Raw genomic sequence first — 24,735 nt, 5'->3', positions numbered from 1 at the left:
CGCTTGCTGTCCTTTCCTTTCCGCAGCCATCAAGGTGAACTGTCTGGGCTCATGCGGCATCTCCAACAAAATGAACGACTCCTCGTGGAGTCTGGAGGAGCACTACCTGAACAGCATGCTGTCTGTGGCCGATAAAGGTAATTACTGAAAATACAGACGAGGTTCAGGTTGAATTTAGTCCCTTTTCTTTCAAATAACTAATTATATAATGTATAAAAGGTTAATAATCTTACTACCACTATTAGAAGACACTGAAAGGTGTGTATTAGCCTCACAGTAGATGGGAGCCCTGCACCGCTAAGCGCCATGTAACTGCAGGATAGAGAAGTTTTGGGAAAGTTTATTGGTGATATTTTCTTATTTTTATTGGCCTTAAGATTAAAGATGTGCTCTGATGCCTGACATTTGGTAAAAACAAATCCTAAAGATAAACTTTCAGGCAAAAAGATCGGAGCTGCTAAAAATACTACTGTTAGCTTTATTCCTAGCATGAGTAGCTGTTAGCTTAACTCCTAGCTTAACTAACTGTTGGTTTGACACTTAGCTTGACTAGCTGTTTGTTTAACACCTAGCTTGACTAGCTCTTATTTTGACTCGTAGCCTGACTAGCTGTTAGCTTAACTCCTAGCTTGACTAGCTCTTATTTTGACCCCTAGCTTGAGCTTCTTTTAGTTTGACTCCTAGCTTAACTAGGTATCTTGATTTTCAGTTTCAGTAGCTGTTAGCTTGGCTCCTAGCTTTAATAGCATTTGGCTGGACTCCTAGCACCAATAGCTGTTAGCTTTATTAGCTTTTAGGTTGACTCGTATGTTTTCTCTTTGTTAAATCTTAGCTTGAGTTGCTATTATTAGCTAGCATTTGGTTATTACCTTGACTTTTAGTTTAACTAGCAGCTGGCTGGATTCCCCAAACTAAGATTACTTTGAATTCTTTAAGCTAACAGAACGAAACAACTCATTAACACCCGACTTCAGCAAACCGCAGCTTTTTTTCCGTTACGGTTTGATCTTTAGCGCACACTTCTGTTAATGTTTCAGCTGGCCACCCTCTGGTAGGAAGGCTATTTTTGGCATTTTAGCTTAGAGTGAAGAAAAGACTTCTATGAAAGACGAGACAAATGTGATAGTTCTGATTCACAGCAATAGATCTTAATCAACTTGTCAAGACTCGGGCAGAGAACACGCTTCAGAGAGAGGAAGATATACATAATTCATAGCACTCCCTCCCACTTTCTGAGCTTCCCTTTATCTTTGCGGTTGCTTTGTTTTCTATTCTTTCCCAAAAATGGGCAGCTTGGCGTCAGAGGGTGACACAGGAAGGGTGAAGGAGGATGAGGACACACACAGTCTCAGAGAAAGGGCAAGAGGCGCGCGCTCTGGGCGACTGATGATGTGGAATGTCACAGTCGCTCGACGGTTAGACGAGGGAAGACGTCGGCGTCCGCTCCTCATCCTGTCATTCTTCTCTGTTAACGGAAACCAGGAATAGATTATTTTGTTTCTCCACCAGTCAATAGGAATAAACTTTATCTTTAGACCTTTCTGCATTCATATCCAGGGCCGGATTTAGAAGAATAAGGGCCCGTGGGCTGGAGCCTGTTTGGTGTCCTGTCCCAAAAAATTATAAATAAAAATGAAAATAAATAAATAAATAATTTACTCATGCAAATTACAGAATACTAATAGGCACATCTACACATTTACAGGTACAAATTGATGGTTGGTGTCTTTAAAATGTACGACAGACGACTCTGTTTTGGTCCAAAAAAAGATCATTTCCAAATATTTGAGTTCAGTTACAATTAATAAAAAATCTAACAATATTTTAATAAAAGGCCACATTTGAAATGAGTTCATGACTCTAATATGAACATTCACAGTATACATTAATAAAAATGTCAGCGCCCCCCAAAAACGTGTAGCTCTGGGCTAGTGCCCCAGTAAATACTTTCTGAAGTAAAGAAACGTTTATTTATCAAAACATTTATGCATTTGCGCAAAATTAGAGCCAGTTAGATTTTGATATCTCCATTAAAAAAAATTTTATCATTAAAGATTTTTTCTCGTATTTTAAGATGTTTTATGGTAAAACTGCGTCTTTATTCTGCCATATTTTTGTAATTAAGCAGTAATTCTCGTAGCCTGGTGCTAATATTCATATTTATATAACTCACTCACAAAAAGCATTATTGAAATAAAAGCCACGTTTTGAAAATATTTTCTGCCATTTGTAATTTATTTGTTTTTAGAAAAGAATGCAAGAAGAAATATACACAAAACATTTACATATTGTGGGCAGCTGCAAAACGTGTAGCCCTGGGCCAGAGCCACAGTAAACCTGTCTAAAGTCTGACTGAGTTCATTTATATCCCTGCTACATATTTATGCAATATTTATTTATTTATCTATTTATCTGGCTCTTTTCTTTAGTTTCTTTCTCTCTACTTTTCTCTATTTATTCTTTTCTTTCTTTTTATGTTTTTGTCTTCCTGTGTTTGTTTCTTTTTGTCTTTTTCTTCTTTTCCTCTTTTCCTGTGGTTTTACTTGTTCGCTAAAACGTTTAGTTTAAAGTTTCGCTGCTTCCTAACAGTAAACATGATGCAGATCAGATTAATGGAAAAACTCCCGTCTCTAACGAGGCGAGAACTGTTTCCCTCTGCAAGGATTTAATTAGGCCGTCAGCTCCTCTGGAGAATTAATCAGCCAGTCTGGTGAAGGTGTGTGTGTTTGACACACACACACGCCTATTTATTGGTCCTTATGTTATAAATTAACTGGTAATAAACAACATAATTATTAAAGTATCCAGAAAATGTGAAGGTAGTTTATAATTATCTGCTTGATTAGGAAGAAGGCAGCAGCAGGACGCGTTTCTTTTTCAGTTCTTGCTTGTAGCAATAAGTGGGGGAGGGGAGGAGAGGTTTACTACATATTCACCTGTAGTAGTTTAGTAAAAACATTTTATATTCTCTAACTTTTTTCCTTTATCTCACTGCTTAAATGTTGTTCTTTCATTTTTTCCTTCCTTGCTTCCTTCTTTCATTCCTACTTTCCTTCCTTCCTCTCCTTCTTTCTTTCCTCCATCTTTCCTTCCTTCCGTCCTGCTTTCATTTTTTCAGTCTGTACTTTTCTTCTTCAGTCTCTCTCTCTCATCTCTAGTTGTTTATATCTCTCCGGTTTGTGACCTTTGACCTTTGCTCCCTCTCAGGAATCCTGGCTCCAGGCGAGCACAGCTTCTCCTTCCAGTTCGTCCTTCCAGGTGAGTCTCAGCCGCACCTTTCAGTTCCCACGGCGTTATCAGAGCAACAGCGACGTCACAGAAACAAAAACAAAGCAGCAGCTGATAAGCTCACGACATGCCGGGAGAACGCTTAGCTAATCTTTAACGCACGCTTGAAGTCGCCAAACTCGAGGCGCGGGGGCCAAATCCGGCCCGCTGTAGTGTTTACATGTGGCCCTCTTGACTCTAAACTGGCAAACTTAAAATAAACCTAAACAGGCAACAAAATCCAGTAAAAAAGATTCAAAAGTAAGTTTATTATCTTTTTCTTTTTTTTGTTTTACCTGCTGAATAATAAACACAATATTTATTAAATCTGTATATCAGACATAAAAAGGCTTCTTTTTTTTTACCTTTCCTGACTTGTAGTCAGGGGCCAAGCAAAATCATTTCATGGGCCACAAATGGCCCACAGGCCACACTTTGGACACCACCCCTGTAGAAGGCTACATAAATAAAACCGTCCAGATAACATTGTGCTTAAATATTATTTTATCAGTCAAATTAAATACGTTTTCATCTATTTACAGCCAGATTTAATTTCTTACAGTTTCTTGCTATTTTTTGTGGAAATTTACACAAAATCAACAAATTTCTGAACTGTTTTGGCCAAAATGATGAAAAACATCAGGTTTAAGTAATTACTGGTGATAAACAGCTGCATCAGCTTTAATTATTGCCAAATTATTGTCCATGATCTAAACGTCGAGGAGTAAAAAGTCACATTTACCGTCAAACATAAGCAGAAATATTGCAAATATTTCTAAATGAGTACCAAAAACACTTTATTTTCTAATAAAAAATAACCACAAAAACAAAGATGGTCAGTATAATTTAATTTTAAGCATTTATTAACATTTGTTGACGGGTTTTGTTAATACGTTCTGGCGGAACCGGCCCTTTAAGAGCGTCCATGATCTAGATTTGTGAGTTTTAAATCCTTTTTGCTTTAAAACTTCACATCTTAACCTGAAAGTTTCTCTTGAATTCAGTTTAAAGCTTCTGGCAGTGAAACAGGAAGCCATGCGGTGCTGATGGCGCCACCTTCAGTCTGTCTGGTGTTTCTTCTCTCATGCATGATTCGGCTCAAACTCAGCGGGGGGCGGCCATTTTATTTTTAGCCCTTCATCCTTCACTCTGGGTAATTGGTCTCCATCCTCCCCTCCTCAGAAGCCCCCAGTCAGAAGGGAATCACATTAACGTCATCATGGAGAGGTTAGACGTTCACTGGGGCTCATACTGCCCCCTGCTGGCAAAGTAACACGCCTGCAACTGTTGGGCTTTATCTTCTAGCTGAGATCAGGACTAAATACAAGAAGCTGGGCCATATGGACTTTAATTTCAATATTTTGTGGTATTAAAAAATGATAGAGGATTAGGGCCACGCTAAGAAAGTAAAAATAATAAATTGACAAGAATAAACTTATGATATTACAACATTATTCTTGAAATATTATGACTTTACTCTCATAATTGTGACTTTATTCTTGTATGACGATATTCTTGTAATATTTACTCTGTTCTTGTGATACTATGACTTTATTCACATATTTTTATTACTTTATTTTGGTATTACTTCGACTTTATTCACGTAATTTTGTGACTTTATTCTCATACTTTTATTACTTAATTTTGTATCATTTTGACTTTATTTTCCTATTTTTGTGATTTTATTGTATTATTTCTACTTTATTGTTGTATGATTATATTTTCATCATACTACGACTTTTTATGTAATATTCTGACTTTATCCTCGTGAATTTGCAGTTTTATTCTTCTAATCTTATTTTCAACCTCTCATGGCTAGCTAAGCTAATCAACTGACTCGCACTCTTTGGTTGCCTAGCAACTCACTCACTCTTTGGTTGCCTAGCAACAACCTGCTGAGTAACTTGCGCGGCAGCGGTTTCATGTCTCACCACTGTGCCTCAAAAATAACCAGCATATTAAATGTTTGAATATTTAAATAATAATTATTGATATGAAACTTTGATGTCGTGATCAGTTTTTGTGGTGCCACACGTCAGAATCTGTTTATGTTGGGAAAGTCACGCCTGAACGTTTTATTTCTTGTTTTGTTTGATCTTTTAGTCGCCATCCCCACGTCGTTCGAAGGACCGTTCGGGAAGATCGCTTACCGCGTGAGAGCCGCCATCGACACGCCGCGCTTCTCCAAGGACTACAAAGCCCAGCGGCCCTTCTACGTCCTCAACATGCTCAACCTCAACGAGGTTCCCGACATCGAAGTGAGGGTTTAACTTTCACAACGTAGATTCTCTACAGATGTTAATTCAGGGCGTTTTATGGGGAAAAGACGTAAAATTAATAACAAAATACCCAGAATATAGGAAAGAAGTCTAACGTTCTGTCAAAAGTCCTATTAAGGGAAAAAAGAGACATAAACACAGAAGTAGTTCTGGACACATCTAAACAAAACATCTAGACTGGAACTGATCCAACTTTCTAAAGCAAGGTGTAGAGGAAAACCTGAAATTTAATTTTTAATGTTTGCTTCAAGGCATCCAGTTTAAAAACAGGATTTGATTCAATTTTCCTCAGAAAACATTTTCTGTATATGTGGTGAAGCTAATAAATAAAATAAATTCAGACTAAAGTTTGCTATAGAGTAAAAGTTATTGGTCAGTTTACTATAAATAAAAAAAGCAAAAAGGCAGGTTATTAAAACATGAATATCTTGTGTTGTTGCTAATTTTATGTTTATCCTCAAATAAAAATAAAATTATCTGTGAACCAGCTTTGGGGGGCCATAGAATATCAGTCTGGGGGCCATAAACGGCCCTCAAGCCGCAGTTTGGACACCCTGCAGTAGTTTTGCCAATATTTAAGCACAAACCCAGGTGTACTTTCTATCCATCGTAGCTTCGTCAGTGACTCTCACCAGGAAAGAGGCTCAGCTTTTATTCACTTTGAAAATCCAAATCTTCCCCCCGCAGCAGCAGAGCTGCGCCGTGACGACGAAGAAGTTCAGCTACCTGCTGGTGAGGACGGGGACGCTGATGCTGAAGACCCGCAGCGACCTGCGGGGCTACGTCCCCGGCCAGGTCATCAAGCTCTCCACGGAGATACACAACAAGTCCGGGAAGGACACCGGATACGTCCTGGCCAGCCTGGTCCAGGTACGGCTGCTGGGGGCCACCAGGACCTGCTGGACGTTTGGAGATTTAAGTTTTTGAAAATCTGGATTTTTTTTCCCCACTTTCCCTTGATTTGAACTGATAAAATCACAAAACTCTTAATATTTCCATGGAAACGACTATAATAATAAAAGCTGTTCACACTTGTGTCAAAATCATAAAGTTTGATCTGCAGGTTTTATTGATTTGCTTCCATTACAAATCTGAACATCAATTCAATTTCACACCATTATTCAGTCAAATATTCTGATTTGATCAAAAATAATCGATTATTCTGACGATTAATCAATTAATCGGCTAAAAAAAAATTGGCATACAGTTTTTTTATTTAACCACTTAATCTTAATTGATACTATATTTAAAATAAATGAAAATGTAAACATGTAAATAATTAAATCCCTTTTTAAAATAAAAACAAAGATTTTATTCAACAGCATTTCTTTAATGAACACTTGATCATTTGAAATATAAACATATTTTTTATTTTAAATGCAAGATATGTATATATAATATGCAGTTTTGGGTGTAGGAGTTTTTTGAGACTGTATATTTCAGTTAATGATTAATCGATCACTAAGTTAGTTGACAATTATTTCAATGATTAATCTTCCTATTGAATATTCTGGCGATTAATCGATTATTTGGATAGAAATTTGGTACATTCTGTAGATTTGTCATTCAACTACTTTAGCTGAATTTATACAATATTAAAAATATATAAAAATGTAAATATGCCAATAATTAAATTCCTTTAATTAAATAAGAAAAGAAGGATTTTATTACCTAACAGCTTTCCTGTGTTGAATGCTTGTTCATTTGAAGGGAAGAGGAATTTCGTTTTCAAATTAAATGCAAAATGTTTATATTTTTTGTAAAGTTTTGGCTGAATTATTGCTCTGAATACGTTGTTTTTTCAGCAGAGAACCTTTTTATGACACTAAATCGTCCAGTGAACAATTACTAAATTAACGGACAGTTATTTCAGTTATTGATTAATCACGATTAATCCGATTAATCATTGCATAAGGAACGCTGGTTAGTTTTCCGTTTGGACCTACATGCAGCTTCCTGTGTTTCTCCCTGCAGAAAGTGACGTATCGGACCAAGCGGCCGGTCTTCGACCTGCGGACCATCGCGGAGGTGGAGGGAGCCGGAGTGAAGGCCGGGAAACACGCGGAGTGGAGGGAGCAGATCATCGTCCCTCCTCTTCCTCAGTCGGCGCTCACCGGCTGCCGCCTTATTGACATCGATTATTTCATTCAGGTAATAATGGGTCTGTCTGTGGATCTTCTTATGATTTGTGGTTAAAAATCTGTTATTAGACTGTTTTTCACATTTTTACAGAGAACCGCTAATATCCTTTCATACAGTATTGATCCAGTCTGGATATAAACTACTGAATTATTAATAGCGTACACTTATAAACTGCTGTCTGTTTCTGTTGAATAAGTGTGATTAGTAATGTTAGTACTCTATTAACTTTTTCACATTTTATCACTTTTTTTAAGGTTTTGTTGGCTCTAGTGGCCTTTATGTGAAAGTAGTTTGACAGGAAAGAGGGTAATGAGAGACGGGAGTCGACCCTGCGACCTCCGGCGGCACGAGGACTAATATGTGGTCGTGCTTTGCCCCTGCGCCACCACAGCACCCCCACATTTTATCACATTTAAACAACAAACTTTTATTTATTTTCTTGGGATTTTATGAGACCAATAATGTACCACATAGTTTAAAGTTTAAAATTTAGAATTTTAAAAAATATTGTCTAGCGAACTCGGTTGTGGTAACAGACCTGTGTGTACTAGGTTTTTTGTGTTGCCATGGTTACCATTAAAACAGTTCTGTTTAAATCGCTGTTTTTGCCCCAGGTGTCTCTAAAGTCTCCAGAAGCGGTCGTCGTTCTGCCCATCTTCCTCGGGAACATCCCAGTGAACCTGTCCCCCGTCGGCTCCATCCCCACCAGTCCCAGTCCCAGCTCGTCACTGGCTCCCAGCGCCAGCGGAGTGATGCCCAGCGCCCCGCCGGTGGAGGACGACCCGGATGGCGAGCTGGGCGCCGGAGGCTTCACCAGCGAGGAGATCCCCACTAAGAGCCACTCGCAGCAGGACCCGTCGGTGCCGCCGGTCACCATGTCGCCCAGCGCCTTTAGCCACGCCCCCGGCGCCGCGCTGCCGCCCGGCCGGCGCCCCGACGCCACGGCGCCGCTCTTCTGCCTGTCCACCGGAGCCACCATACCGTTCTTCACAGAGGGCGACGTGAACCCAATCCCCACATCCTGCTCACTCATCCTGCCGCCAGAATACAGCAGCTGTGACTATCCTCAAGGTGAGACGGCGCCCAGCAGGGGGCGCCAAACAGCAGCACGGCTGGTGGGATTAAAACAGGATTATGTAGCTTCAGAGTCTAAGAAACTGGTTTACCAGGACATCCATCCATCATCCATCCATCATCCATCCATCCATCCATCCATCATCCATCAACCCATCATCCATCCATCCATTCATCTATTAAAACATCCATCCATCATCCATCCATCCATCCATCCATCCATCCATCCATCCATCCATCCATCCATCCATTCATCCATCCATCCATCCATCCATCCATCCATCCATCCATCCATCCATCCATCCATCCATTAACTGTCTGTTGTTTCGTTCATTTGTTCATTCGTTGTTTGGTTTCATCTTTTCCTCAGAAATCTGGAAATTTAAATCTAGTAAAAATCTTTATTTCTGAAACGTTTATATTGTCGTATTCTGAGTATAATTCCTCCATCTTTAGAGATGTTTGCTCATTCTGGACCCTCTGTGTTCCAGAACCGCCGCCGACGTACGAGGAAAGCTGCAGCAGTGTGAACTCTAGTTTTAACAGCGGACAGTAGAAGAAGAAACAGACGGTGAAGCGTCATGGCCGCCGCCTGGATGCTTTCCCCACCATCTGGACAGAAACTCGCTGGAGGACAGCTCCGCCCTGCAGACGGTCCGTTTGGGCTGAAAAAGGGATCGTTTCTTATTTCTCTAAGAGTTTTGGTTTCCGCCTCGTCTCCCAGCCGGTAACATCAGACCCAACAGGTGAACTTTGTGCCTAAAACGTATTTTCAGATCAATATTTAGGATTTTCTGTGACGGACCTGTTTTTTTCTGGGAGGAGTGTGAAATCTGTTTTTTATTTCTGCAAGTTGTTGCATCTGTGATGCCTTTAGAGTAACTGTAGCACCCGGTTGCTTTCGGACCTTTCCGGCTGGCCCTTTTCTGCTGTCCTAACAAATATGAGCGGTTGGGTGTACGTCAGGGTCGTGTATTCGGCCCCCAGACGTTTTGCTCGTCAACAAAGCAGCAGCGGTGTGTTTGTAATGTGCCAGTTCCTCTGCTGCATCTGTCTGAGGATGATGCAGAAACCTCAGAACCCAACCGGAACTCTTTCTGAAGGATGTTTAAGTGATTTTATTTTGAAAGAAACTCAGTTTTCTTGTTGTTTCCAAGCTGTCAGAATTTCTTGTCGTTTTTTTAGGTCTGGATAAGTTTGTCTGACTTTGTGAATGTTTTCCTTTGGTATCTGGCTGCTTTTTCAAACTATTCCTGCCTGCTTGCTCAGCATATTGCAAGTCGGTTCCTTAAAGAAAATGCCTGATTGATTGATTGATTGATCCGAATCAATCGGCTTAGCAAATATTCTCCTGGAAAAGTTCACAAACTGCTCTGTGTAACGGAAAAACAATCAATACAGCGATTGATCGAGACCAATCAGAAAGATAACAGGTTTGACTTGGTTTATTAGTTTAACTGAATGTTTTTAAACGTTGTCTTTTGCTCCATACTGCCACCTTGTGTTGGTTTTATTTTTTATTCAAAAGGGGAAAAAAATCAACATTGCCAGAAAAAAGTAATGTGAGAATTGCCATAATATTGAGAATAAATAATACAATAAAAAGTTGTAATGTGAAAAAACTCAATGTTATGAGACGAAGTTGTAATATTAAAGAATAAAAAGTTTTAATAATAAAGTCATATTTCCAGAATAAAAATGTTGCAAGAAGAAAATAAACTCATGTTTTGAGAACAGTCATAATATTACAAGAATAGTCGTAATTATGATAAACTCATATTACTAGATAAAATATTAATATTAGTAGAAGAAAGTAGTAATTTTATGATGACACATTAAATATCTAATATTAAAATGTTAGCTACCTTGTGAAATTATCCTGGTTTTACAAATTGGACATATTTAATCTTATAACACATCAGCATCAAACTGTTACCAGCAGCAAGACTTTGAAACGACACAAACTAGACAATCTTTTTTCCTCATTAAAAAAAACAACTTTTTCTTAATTTAAAGATTTTCTTCTGGTAAAATTGTGTCTTTGCTAATATTCTGACTTTTTTCTTATAATTAAAAAAAAAAAATAAAAATCTTAGTCCAGCCCTAATACTCCACTTTAATCTGTAATAATTTAGGTTGAAAATCCCACTGCGCCCCCCGGTGGTCAGTTTAGGCTTTACCTCAACTCGCCGTTTAAATCCTGAGTTTTAAATTTTCAGTCTCTGCTGTTGCTAAAACGAATCCAAGGATGTTTTCTGTTGCCTTAACGCTCATGTAGTCTGTAGACGACAACGTAAATAAATGTGCACAAAAAAGCACTTTCTGAAACTTTGAGTGTGTGTGTGTGGGTGTGTATGTGTGTGTGTGTGTGTGTGAGAGGTGTTTGGATTTAAGATATAAAAACTAAATGCCACACTGATTTTTTACTTAATTTCTGTGTTAAGCAGTTTTTCCCTCAACACCTGAGTTTGTAAATCTTTTATGTCGTCATTTAATGTTTTTGTTTTTCTTTTGCACATTAAAAATATTTTATTTCGTGTGGCTCAGAAGAGGGAGAAGGAAGTGAACTGATTGTTTATTTGTGAGTTTTAGAGAAAATCTCTTTATTTATGTTGAATGTTGATGTTTTCTACCACTTTGCTGTCAATCTGGGTCCCTTCACACTCCTGTTATCACGTTAAAACAAGCTTGACATCTCATTTTTTCAAGATAACGATGTTGGAAATTAGCCTGTCGCTAAATTTGATGTATTTTTAAAGATTTATTAGTTCAATATTGCAACAAAAATGGGTTTAAGTTTCCTTGTCTTAAGATGAAGCCTGAGGTTTTTTCAGTAAAGTGAGATGCAGAAAAAGGAGCAGGACATATTATCTTAAGATAATGAGATATTGAAACAGTATTTGCAACAAAGAACTCATATTTTAATATAATGACCTCATCAAACTGTTGTAATGTCACATCTTAAAAATAACCACTCAAAAAAAACGAGATTACCGTCATAGGATTATCTCTAAAAATAAATTAGATTATTGTCGTTGAATCTTGAAATAATGAAACAACAAACCTTTTATTTTCAGATCTCATTATCTCAATATAATAAGAAATAAGATTTCCCAGTTTTGGAGCTTTTATTGCTTTAGAAACTCTGATCTGAAGCACTAACCTCACATAAAACATCCACACTTAAAATGCATGTAAAAGCGTTGAAAATGTGAAGGAACCCTGTTGAAAACTTTCGCCCTTCCCCTAAATGTGAGAATCTAGAGCACAGCTACTGTTCAGATTGATTTTCTGAGTATTTTCTCACTTTTTAAAGCAATCAACGTCAGACGAAATCATCGGGTTTAGATCTGTCATAATGTAATTATATTAAAGTATCTGTAATAATGTGACTGCATGCCTTAAACCGTCTGGATTTTACTCAACATGAGCCACTTCTGTTTGTTTTCCAACAAAGAAATCTCTACTGGCCTGCACTCTATGCAGCTCATAAAGCAGCGAGACACTGGACCTTTTATTTGTTTGCTTTCTGATTTTAGAAAACAAATGTGACATCCTCTTATTTCCACATGTGTTGCCTTTCAGACCTGCTTCTGTTTATTTCAACTAAAGGTACTATAGCTTTATGAAAACCTGCTGTTTATGTTTTTTTTTCCTTTTACATGTAAACGAGTGGCGTCTAGTTTTGTATTTTTCTACTTGTAAATTGTTTACAGGTGCAGTTTGAACATGCTGAGAAAAGCACCTTCACCAGTTCATGTAACGTTTCCAGTGCAGAATCAGGGTTGTACTGTACAAAATAATAATAAAAATAAAAATCACATCATGTGTTTTTGTAGTTTGAACCGTCAGCTTTGTATTGAAAAGTATTTATTCCTTTACAATTTTTTACTTTTTTGTTGTGCTTAAAATGTTAATATTATACAGTATTTCTCTTTTGATCAGTTATTTACACAAGAAACTTTAATGGGTCGTTAGGATTAGCAAAATTATTTTGATTTTCTAGTAGCCGGGATATTGAGAAGTATTTTTATATGTACATGTACATAATACAAACAACAACAGAAAAAGTACATTTTAAATACAAACGTATTAGATATCCATAAGTTTGTAAGACAAAAATAATAGTTATAGTTTTGTCATAATTAAAAATAAATTAGGTGATTTGGTGTTGTAAGATGTGGTGTTTTGTAGTTGAATCCTCTTATTTTGATTTACATATTCTGTTTTTATTTTAGTGATAACCACGACAAACACTAATGTAAACACATGTCAAGAAGTTATTTATCAAAATTAATTGATTTTAGTGTTTCTTCTAATCGGGATACCAAATTTTTAGCTGTTGTGGGAAAATCTGCCACTCACAACATGGCGGACGCGCATCATTTTAATGGGGGTCATTTTTTTTCCCGCCGCGCTCAACCACTTCCTGCCAGCTGATTGCGAGAGTTCAGGTGATCAGCTGTTGAGACGCCGAAGCTAGTCGGCTTCTCTCGGCCATTTCCGTTAGTCACATGGTTCCGGTAGCAAACATGGCGTCGTAAACAAAAACGGTTTATGTTAACGCCTGCGCTAGCTTCGAGAGCTAACGCTAATAAACTGCGTTATTTAGCGATTAAAACAGAATACGAGCTCGTCTTTCGAGCTGTTTTCAACCTGAACCGATGGAGACGTTTATTTAATTGTTAGTATTTAATGGCTGTAAAAGACTCCATTACCCGTGAGCCTCGGGGGGTTATTTATGTCACGGGTTTAACCTGCCGTCACTGTGGGTGTGATTCTGTTCATTAAAGAAGTGCTGACGGTTGCTGGGCTGCATTCAGCTGGCGGCCCGTTCCTGTCGGCACTCGGAGTTACAGCTAAAGTTCTGATGGGACCCGAACTCAACACCAGCTGAAACCGGACTGTTAGCTTCACCGTCAACATGCAGGTAGGTTTTCTGTCTGCAGTTAAAACAAAGCCAACATATAAGGAAGTTATGCTCCATTCTAAGTTTATTAGTGTGTGTAAAATCCTTTCTAACTGCTGACGGAGCTTAAGTTTAACAAACATTCACTGTTTTAAACTGGAAGTAAAACACAGATCATAAAACATCTCTGATCATCAACTTTCCTACTTTACTTGACATATTTAGATACATAGTCAGCCGCATGTTTTTCTAAATATCAATCCGATTCAACAGTTTGGAGATATTTGTTGAATATTTGTTGAAACATTTTTTCCTACAAAAACTTAGAAACTGTGGAATTTGCTGTTAATACAGAAAGTAGATTTAGGAATATATTTAAATTTACAAACTTAAACCTTTAATCTAATATCTAAGTTACTAAAAGGGGGAAAAGTACAAGTCTACATTGATTTATATTAAAATTACACACTTTATTATTGATTTACAGCGCTAAACTTGAGGGCGTGTTTTGTTTGTTGATGAAATTTGTTGCTCTTTTGTGGTCTTTAACAACTTCTATATTGTGGTTTTAAATTATAATTGAGTTTTATTTTATTAATCTGGGTTAGAAAATATTAAAACTTGATCAAAGCTTCTCTAGATCTCTTTTATCATCCCTGAAAATCAATCCAGTTGTTCATTTATTATATATATTTAAAATGGTGTAGGAAAACTATCAGATTTTAAAATCTGTAGCTTTTTATTTGGACTTTGGCTGCTTTTATTTCTTTGGTTCCTTATTTTGAATCCTTGCTTTTTTTTAAATAGCATTTTTTGTGAAGAAGATATTTACCAAATTAACTATAATTTGAAAACTTAGTGTGTTTAAAAGTGAAAGGAATGTGCATAAAAGGACAAAACCTCTTACTGTTAGCTCAGTTTTAGCTGATGCTAACTCACAGTTTTCTGTCAAACTGTTTTGTATTTCAAAAAATAGTTTTCCGTTAGCAAATTGGTAGGAAACTTGTCTTTTGTCCCAGCTGCAGATATTTAAGTTAAAATCTTCTGACAATGATTGAAAGCAAGATTAAGAATGAGTGGAAAAAGCTGCCAATGTCCAGAGAATGATTAATGAAATATAGCAAACTTTAAACATTTAGCCGTTTGTCAAACATTATAAATCATCTAAAGATTAATTATAAAGAAAATGGAAATATGTAAATATATAAAAAAATATAATGGAAAAATAAATCAGATTTTCCAACTTTTACTCCTCTGTGTTTTTAAAATATTTAAAAGAAAATTATAAATTTGTAATAGAAATATGCTTTTTAATGACTTGTATCCAAATTATATTAATCGTTAACTGGATTTTTTTTTTCTCTTTTGAGTCGATTAGTTATTTGTTAGTTTTTAGTTGGTAAAAAACCTTCACAGATGATTGAACTCATAAAAAATGTTGTAAAAAGCCATTTCAGTGCAATAATCCATTTAGTCTGAAATGACAGCTGTAATCTGAACCTGTGGTTCTTTAACTGCATCTGTTTTTTATTAACAGAATAAGGTTTTAGAAGTCAAAATCTGCATTTACTGTAGGACAATCATTTCCAGAAGTGAAAAGTGTAAGATTTTGAAAGGAAGCCGTTAGATTTGCTTTACAAACCTGCAGATTAAAGCCTCAGGTGACGCAACGCGAGTTTATGTGAGTTTATGTGCCTCGACCTGCCTGAGTCATCAACAGGTTGGAGTTGAGTGGTTTAATAAACACCTGGAAGGCATTTCTCTGGAAACGGCCGAGTATCTGAGGGAAACCGAGTGGAAAAGCAACAGAAATCCAAAGAGAAACGATGACAAATCGTCACAAATCCTGGAGAAATGTGACTTTAAGTTGGCTTTGAAAAGTAAAACCAAAACAGTCATATCTAAAATGTGCTTCGTTGTGCAAAATTTTACATATCAGGCTTTCAGATGATCAGGTTGACTTCATGTCTGCGGTTCAGCTTTCTTTGTTCACCTGGAAAATGGAAATTCCAGGTTTTCTCAATCATCTTCCTGGATAATCTCCTAATTATCAGCCTGCCAGTCGACTCATGTTTGTGTTTATCTTGACTCACAATCTGATGAAACACGTCTGCTGCCTTCCCAGAAACGCTTCATTATTAATATTATGTAAAGTTTATTAGCTCGATGTATTTATTCAAATGTTTTGAACGTTTAGTAGATAAACAGAAAAAGTATTTAAGTTATAGAGGAAGCTAAAATGAATTTGGATGCAGTTCTTCCTCTTTCTTACACGACTCTGTTCATTGAAAGTCACGTATCTCATCATTATGAGCGTAGAAGAAACCAGAAGTTTACATACACCAAATAAAAAGGCAAATGTTATTTTTTCACTTCTGGAGTTAAATCAGACCAAACGTTTCTTGTTTTATTCCATTTGCTAAAAGACACAATAATGAGAGAAAGAATCTGCCCAAGATTGTTAAAGTCTTCGAAGCCAGAATTGTGATGTCATGGCTTCGGAAACTTCTGATTGGTTAACCGACACATTTGAGTTAATTGGAGTTACACCTGTTGATGGATTTTTAAGGCCACACTGGGAACACTGTGTTTTCTGGATTGACACGATGGGAAAGTTAAAGGAAATCAGAAAAGATGGCAGGAAGAGATTCACAGAGCAACACAGGCTGGTTCTTCCTGGGGAGCAGAAGATGCTGCAGTTCAGCAGTAAAGCGCTGGAATTGTAGTAAAACTTTGGAGTTGCAGTAAAGCGCTGGAATTGTAGTAAAACTTTGGTGTTGCTGTAAAGCGGTGGAATTGTAGTAAAACTTTGGTGTTGCTGTAAAGTGGTGGAATTGTAGTAAAACTTTGGAGTTGCAGTAAAGCGCTGGAATTGTAGTAAAACTTTGGTGTTGCTGTAAAGCGGTGGAATTGTAATAAAATTTTGGAGTTGCAGTAAAGCGCTGGAATTGTAGTAAACTATGGAGTTGCAGTAAAGCGCAGAAATTGTAAACTATGGAGTTGCTGTAAAGCGGTGGAATTGTAATAAAATTTTGGAGTTGCAGTAAAGCGCTGGAATTGTAGTAAACTATGGAGTTGCAGTAAAGCGCAGAAATTGTAAACTATGGAGTTGCTGTAAAGCGGTGGAATTGTAGTAAAACTTTGGAGTTGCAGTAAAGTGCCTCGGAGTTGCAGGTTCTGGTGCTGTAAGTACTGGGAGTACTGGGAGTTTAGAGGTTGTCGTCAGGCTGTGAGTGCAGCTGCTCAGAGATCTTCACACCAGGACTGATGACGGACGGGAGACGGGCCGGACTGGGCCGCTGGAAGAACACAAAGAATGTCTCAGTCCGACATCCACAGCAGCTGGAGAGGACAAAGCGCCACTCTGACGAAGAGGCGAGTCGGGAAGAGATCGGCCACAGAGCAGGCTGCCAGTTACTTCACCATTTCAGGAACTGCTGTTTGTGTTTGCAGAGTGCAGAAACAGAAAAGAGAATCCCAAAACGGTCCCGTCTGTCTGGATCTCTGACAAAACGACAGTTGGACTGATTGATCTGACTTGTGAGCAGAGTCACGTCTGCAGGTGAAATCTGGCCACACAGAGGCTGCATCTCAGTTATTACGAACTTATTTAGTAGCTTGAATATGAAGGAAATGAATCTCGTGTTCTTTCCACAAAGACCAGGAAGCGTAATAACAATAATATTTCAGGTAAACAACTGGTTAAAGCTTTGCTTTCTTCTCTTTTTTCTATCAGATGACCTTTGAGGCCTCGAGCAGCGTGACCCTGCTGTTCGACGTCTGGAACGTTCACGGCCCTGCAGGTGAGTAAGGCTCCTTGGTGTCTGGCGACCTTTCACCTGAGGTCAACCCATCAGAACCAGAACGTCTTGTTCAAATGTCACAGATCAGACCGCATGATAAAAGATCACAGAAACAAACTACCAAACTAAAAATGATCCCCAAACATTTAGACTGGTTCTGATGGGAAACCAGGTATTTTGCTGAAATGTTATCGGAATTTAGTTTATTTAGATTTTCTTTTAACTCAAACTATTTGGGTCTCAAGTCAAATGCCAAAGAGAAAACTTAAATAAATACTGTTAATAAATAATGAACACTCCAAATAAATAAATGCCAATATGAAATAAAAACAAAACAATTATTTTAATGAAGAGTTATTTATTTATTTCATAATGTTATTTTGTAATACTTATTTTGTAGCGTTACGTTATGTATTTTAGGGGTTTATTTCTTAACTGTTTTAATTTCATGTTCTTGTATTCAAATGAAGGGGCGGGGCTTGTTCTGTTGCATGACTTTTTTAACAATTTATTTGATTCTATAATTGCTAGCAACAATGTATAAATACACTAATAAACTCCGGGAGATAATCAAATTTTAAGACTTTTTTTTGTCGAAAATCTGAGATGCTTTCTAAGGTCTGTAAATGTAGAAAAATGTGGAACATTAAGGAAAGATCTGCCATGAAATTGGCATCATCTTTTTCAAGGGATTTAAAAAGTTTATTTTTATGTTTTCTTTATTTAGTCTGTAGAGGAGTTCCTGGTTTAGAAGCGTTTTACTCGGTCATGTTTCTGCCTGTTGCAGTAATAAACTCCTCCCACTCTGCAGGTTTCATAAACGTGAGAAAAACCCAGATGCTGTTCTGCTCTGCAAACGTTCAGTTTAATGTTTAACAACAAAGGCAGTCAGAGTAAAACTTTAAATAATGTTTAACAGGATTTGATTGGGGATATTTTGTCCAAGTTTTGCATTGACCGCCTTTTAATTTTGTTGCTTTTGGATTAAGATAAACATGATAAAATGTCTGATAGATGTCAGAATTATAATAGTTTTGAGTTTTTTATTGTAGTTTAATTTTTTTGTGACTTTTTGTTTGTTTTAATTAGTTTTTCAGAGCGTATCTGCTAGTTTTATTAGTTAAATATAGTTTAGTTTTTTAATACTTCAAGTACTGTATTGTGATTGTTTATTGAACAGAAAATATAATTTTTTAAAGATATAAGCTTTTATTGTTGAACAAGCAACCGAGTTCGGAGCTGTAACCCGACTTTTGCGGTGGCCATTTTGTAGACTAGCGTAGCGTAGCTGCTAGGAGGAATATGGAGCGCTGTAATTTCCCGACAACTGACATAAACTGTTTTTGTTTGGAAAAAATCAATTTCACATCATCTTTAAAGCCTGATAGTTTATAAATCTAACAATTAAGGACATTATATCTATAATTTAGTTTTGTTTTAGTTAGTTTTATAAGAGTATAGTTCTGTTAACTGAAATCTCCGTTCTCGGTTTCAGTTTTCGTCATTTAGTGGGTTTTAGTTGGCTCTGATGACCCTGGTGGCTGCTCTGTGAGCTGGTTGTCTGTTTTTCTCCCGGCCTGCAGGCATGGTGCTGTCGGTGTTTGTCGTCCTGCTGCTGACCGTCGTCTTTGAAATCCTCAAAGTGTGGCGGGTTTGGCTGAGCAGCAGCTCCCGGCTGGCCCAGCGTCCGTCGGCGTACGCCGCCGCGGCGTTTGGCCGCACGGAGAGCTGCTCCGCGCTGGACGCCTCCGAGTCCTCGCTCGCCCCCACAGAGACCCGGCCGCCGAGCAGGAACAGGTGGGAACGAGTCTCTGAGGTTTACTGGTAGGAGTGAAGAGATTACGCACATTCATAACGAACATATTTACAAACGTTCTGTAATTTTTTAATTTTATAAAGCGACGCCAAAACCAAGCACAAACAACTTTGGATCAAATTTATGGATCAAGATTGTGTGCACAAATAAGCAATTTGATACATATTCAAACTTAAAGGAACTTAAAGGCTTTTTCTGCAAAGTTGCAACATTTGTTACATTTTCAGCTGCTGTGGTTCTCTTTCACACTGAACCAAACTATTTAAAAAACCTGTTCCCCTCCTCGCCTGTGGGGGCGCTACACCAAAAATCACTGAAGAAAATCAAACAAAAACCTTGAACCCACTGAGGTCCACTTCCTTCTTAACAAAATGTAAGCAAAAATGGAGAAGCATCAGATTTTAGCGTTTGTAAGATTTCTTTTTTGTCTTTGGTTAAAAAAAAAAAACCCAGACATTTCTCCAGCTAACGCTAGTTAGCATGTTTGTTGGGTTGTATTTACCCAGAATTCCCTGTGCTGTAGTCCACGTCCTGCTTTTGGTCCGCTTGGCGTTCACATACACATTCGAACAGCACCAGAGTTCACTTCAACCGAGAGCTAATTTTTTATTTTTATTTAATCACTTAAACCTTTTTCTATTAATATTAGGAATGCAACAAGAAGAATGGAATACATTTATTAAATAAGAAAATAAACATTTTATTTCCTAAAATGCAGCAACCTTTTAGTGAACTAGTAGTGAAGCCACTTGAGGAATTTTGGGTGAAACATTTTTATCTTAATTTTAAATGCATGTATATTTTGCAATAATTATTCCTCTAAATGTTATTTTACTTTTACATCCATATATTCCAGTTTACGGTTAATCGTTTTCCAAAGTTAGTTGACGGTTATTTGAATACTCGCAATGAATCACAATTAATCTGATTAATCGTTTTAGCCCTAATTTAAACATTGTTTACGCTCAAATATCTGCACTCTTAGTAAAATAAAAACGCCTTAAACAACAATTTTGACTGTTTTTTATTCATTTCTCTTGACTGAAGGGAACCAAAGAGATGCCGAAACGTAGATTTTTGTGTAACGTTTCACCCCAGCTTTAGCAATATGATGAAATGACTGTTGGTCTGCAGCTGGCTGCTGCACGTCATCCAGACGTGCCTCCACGTCCTGCAGGTGACGCTGGGCTACATGCTGATGCTCTGCGTCATGTCCTACAACGTCTGGATCTTCCTGGGCGTCGTCCTCGGCTCCGCCCTCGGCTATTACGTCGCCTTCCCTCTGCTGGGCCAGATGTCTCTGTACGGCCGGGTCCGGCACTGAACAGGCGATGAGAAGTCACTTTCTTTGGACTCCACTGCATCATTACAGAGAGCTGCCTCACAATGACTTGCACAAAACTCACCTGTACCTGGGAACCAGAACCGCAGGAGTCGACCAGGAAGTGTTTATCAGGCCAGAGGGGACGAGAGCACAAATAATGTGGTTTGTCTGGCTGCAGGGCTAATGGGCTGTTATGTTAAAACGTATCATGTCAGGAGTTGTGTGTAGAAAAAAACAGCTTCTGCTCTCTGCCTTCCTGTTTTGGCAATAAAAGCTAATGTCTGCAACTTTATAGTTGGCGCTATGGTTGTCCAAACTTCTGCCCTGAAGGCCAAAACTGTGAAATTTAAACAACATGCAGGCCACTTTTTCACTAAATTAAAAATGCAAAAAGTAATCATGTTATTGTTCTACCTGCTTGACAACAAACTAAATTTACATCCAAAACACAAATGACCTTTGGGCTGTTGCCTTATTAAAAGAAAAACAATTTCAAAATTTTTTTGGGGTCATTAATTGTTTTCTATTCCATTGGCCAAATAGTTGCCATTTTTCACTTGTGGCCAGGGCCCAAACAAAATCATTTCAAGGGTCACAAATGGCAACCGGGCCACACTTTGGACACCCATGCGCTATAGTAACACTATCAGAAATCTGCCTCTTTCAACAGATTGTTTACAAAGCAGATACTTTTTGTGTGTTGCATATTTTCAGTAAACTCAAATGAAATGTCCTGCTAATTGAGGAAACAAATCATTTGATTTTTAGTCTGGAAACTCCTCTGAGTCATTTTGGCCATCAGCAGTCACATGCTCCATTTTGTTTTTCCTTTTTTGTCCGTCAGAAACTGCTGTTGCCTTGTAGCCGTTTGGTTTGGCTTGAAATGGAAAACTTTTTACGACCCATATCTTAAAAGCTTGTGATCAGTGTTTGTGATTCTGTATTTAAGGTTTTGTTTGAATCAAAAATAAAGATTAAAGCTGCTGAATATTTGCATCTTTCTTTGAAAATATAGACCTCCAACTCAGAAAAGTTGGGTGTTTTTGAACATCTTTTGTTTGACAGTAATATTAATTCCTTTACCACATTCTGTCATTGAATGCATCATTGCTCCTGAATAATGTCCAAAGTGTATTTGATGGAAAAAGAGTTTGTGTTCTTTTTTCAGGGGAGATATTTTCACAGAAATATTCCTAAAATGGAAAGTTAGCAAAAGACAGCTACAGCGAGCCCCCGCCTGTCCACGGTTCAGTATTTATGGAGTTTTTGTTGAACATAACGCCAAATAATCTGCAGAAAACTCGACTCTGTGTAGGGTTTTTTGTAGATCATATCTAAAATAATTAAAACAAAATGCACTTGTGGCCCCTAACCCCTGCAAATACCAGTTGTCCACTGGATCTTAGAAAGAATGACTATTAGACTTTATAACACTAGATTTAAAAAAAATTAAAAATCAAATTTGTAAACTGCATGCTTTTCTTAAAAAATAATTTTGTTTCAGATTGTGATTTAAAGAGCTTTTAAAAATTTATTACAGAACCCTCACTCTATTTTATTATTGATTTATCGCTTGCTTCTTTACCTGAGTGAAGTTGGCCCCCCCACCTTCTTCAAATTAGACAAAATTGGTGTCAAACGTTTGTGCTACGTTTGTGCTGGTTTGTGCAGCAAAAATTTTCGTTTGTGCCGCTATCATTTTAAAGATATAAAGAAATGTTTTTAGAGGTCATCAAAGGTCAACCAGCCCCCCCACCTTCTTCAAATCAGATGAAATGGGTGTCAATCAACTCGGCTACGTTTGTGCTGGTTTGTACAGCAAAGATTTTCGTTTGTGCTGCTTCGGTTTTGAAGATATTAAGGAAAGAGTAAAGGTCAAAAGGTCAACCAGCCCCCCCACCTTCTTCAAATCAGATGAAATGGGTGTCAATCAACTCGGCTACGTTTGTGCTGGTTTGTGCAGCAAAGATTTTCATTTGTGCAGCTATCATTTTAAAGATATTAAGAGGGCTGGTTGACCTTTGATGACCTCTAAAACATTTCTTAATATCTTTAAAATGATAGCAGCACAAATGAAAATCTTTGCTGCACAAACCAGCACAAACGTAGCCGAGTTGATTGACACCCATTTCGTCTGATTTGAAGAAGGTGGTTGGGCTGGTTGACCTTTGATGACCTCTAAAAACATTTCTTTATATCTTTAAAATGATAGCGGCACAAACGAAAATTTTTGCTGCACAAACCAGCACAAACGTAGCACAAACGTTTGACACCAATTTTGTCTAATTTGAAGAAGGTGGGGGGGCCAACTTCACTCAGGTTCTTTTTACTACTGAGCAAGTAAAAAAAAAACTATAGATATCAAGAAATATCTGTCTGCATAAAACATACAAGCGTGGATCTTGTTCTGAGCATCTGTGAATTTTGACACTGTTTTAGCGCCATACACGTGACACGAGTCAAGGTTGAACTCAATCAGCGCGAGCGCGACTTTCGTCACGTAGCCAACGGCTTCTTTGCTAGCTTAGCTATCATCGACAAATGAAACGGGAAATGACGGACATTTTGTCAGGATGGTTTCACCTAAAGGCGGAAACCGGACTCCCGAACCTCCAGTTGAATTTAAAATTTATCAGGAGTCATGAAAGTGGACATTATGTGCTGCTTTTATAAAGCGGGACTCATTTTCGGCTTTGCTAGCCTCTGATTCAGCTAGCAAGACCCGCTCTGGAGACCGTGTTGTGCGTAATATTGCGACTCCTGCTTTCTTGTTTTTTCCGTTTAATAGCACGTTTTTTGGTTTTTGCTTTAAAAGTCCAGAATATTTACCTGTAAATGCCAAGACTTCTGTAATTATGGGATTATTGTGTGTGCCTTGACTTCTTGAACAAGATGGCTGCCTTCACACGTTATGAATCTGTCCTACACATTAGCTGTCCGTGCAGGGAGGTTTCCCCTGATTCTTACCATCTTTAAAAGCCTTTTTGAGTAAACATTGCTTGGAACTATGGGAGTAGAAGATCTTGGTATCGGCGGATGTTGTAGAGATGGCTTCATCCAGCATGAGGACACAGGAAGCTGACAACCAGAGGTAAGACAGCAGTGCTGGCTTGTTTTGTCATCTGTAAGGTTCTCTGTCTGCGTTTATTATGTTCAAGCTGTAAGTGAATATGGTTTTAAGCGTTTGACTCTCACAGACAGACATCCCTGATTTCAAGGTATAGGGCTGAAATGATTAATCGCCACTAGTAATTGATTAATCGTTAAATATAGAGATAAAAAAAAGCAAACAGAGCAGTAATTAAGCCAAACCTGTGCAAAAAAATACATATATTTTGCATTTGAGATAAAAAAACAAAAAACAATGTTTTACCCAGAGCTAAAGTTGCATAGTTTTATCTTCACTTGGTTCAAAAAAAAAAAAAAAAAAAAAAATCAATTAACCCAAACAATCAGATTAAGCCTGTTTCTACTCAACTTTGTTTCCAGCAGAAAGAGCTGAGCTTTTCACATGTTAAAAGTATTTTTAGCTGCAGATGCATTCTTTGGTACAAAACGTTCACTAAAGAAATACTTTCTTTCAATTTAGCCAATGCAGTGTTTTCTTACTTGCATCATTTAATGTATTTATAATATTGTATAAAAGATCTTATGTGGTTACATGACAAATCTGCAGAATGTGCCAACTTTATTATTATTATTAATTGATTAATAGTTGTTAGTTGCAATTATTAAATGCCCTTTAGTGTCTATCTCCAATGTGACCATTATAAAAGTGACTGGAGTAATGATTTGACAATTAAAAAAATATTTAAATGTAATTTTAATTAAGATATTCTAGCTTGTTACTTAATAACTTCATTGTGGAGTTAAACTAGAAAAACTGGAATTGGACCCTCCACCCTAACCTGGACTGCTGACAGACTCGTTTCAGTTATAGATAAATATTTACTTTGTACTGTATGAAATGTGGCTGGATGATATTTTGGTTAATTAACATTTAAATGAGTTTTATAAATTGTTTTCATAGCTGAGTTTATAGAACATTATTGGCCTTTAGACAAACTGCTTTCCAAATTATGCATAATTAATGCCATCACCAGTTCTAATTAAATTTTACC

The 24,735-nt window shown here is 37.5% G+C and overlaps 2 protein-coding genes across 2 annotated transcripts in view; both read left to right on the top strand.

Annotated features, from left to right (window-relative positions):
- Positions 1-12,600, top strand: part of arrdc1b (arrestin domain containing 1b) — a 34,796-nt gene extending 22,196 nt beyond the window's left edge. Inside the window, exons 2-8 of the mRNA XM_032570322.1 lie at positions 27-137; positions 3,208-3,258; positions 5,371-5,525; positions 6,234-6,416; positions 7,521-7,697; positions 8,303-8,759; positions 9,254-12,600. Of these exons, the coding sequence (XP_032426213.1) occupies positions 27-137; positions 3,208-3,258; positions 5,371-5,525; positions 6,234-6,416; positions 7,521-7,697; positions 8,303-8,759; positions 9,254-9,318 (1,199 nt within the window). The 3' untranslated portion in view covers positions 9,319-12,600. The remainder of the gene's footprint in view (positions 1-26; positions 138-3,207; positions 3,259-5,370; positions 5,526-6,233; positions 6,417-7,520; positions 7,698-8,302; positions 8,760-9,253) is intronic.
- Positions 12,601-13,277: 677 nt separating this feature from the next.
- On the top strand, positions 13,278-21,602 carry slc31a2 (solute carrier family 31 member 2). The gene is made up of 4 exons (XM_032570370.1): positions 13,278-13,692; positions 17,408-17,474; positions 19,058-19,271; positions 20,425-21,602. Exons 1-4 carry the CDS (start codon positions 13,687-13,689, stop codon positions 20,612-20,614), a joined length of 477 nt encoding a protein of 158 aa, XP_032426261.1. The 5' UTR covers positions 13,278-13,686; the 3' UTR covers positions 20,615-21,602.
- The last annotated feature ends 3,133 nt before the right edge of the window (positions 21,603-24,735 follow it).

Source organism: Xiphophorus hellerii, chromosome 8, assembly GCF_003331165.1.
Source record: "Xiphophorus hellerii strain 12219 chromosome 8, Xiphophorus_hellerii-4.1, whole genome shotgun sequence".
NCBI lineage: Eukaryota > Metazoa > Chordata > Actinopteri > Cyprinodontiformes > Poeciliidae > Xiphophorus > Xiphophorus hellerii.
Note: the sequence above shows the minus strand (reverse complement) of the source record. Positions and strands in the feature narration are given on the sequence as shown.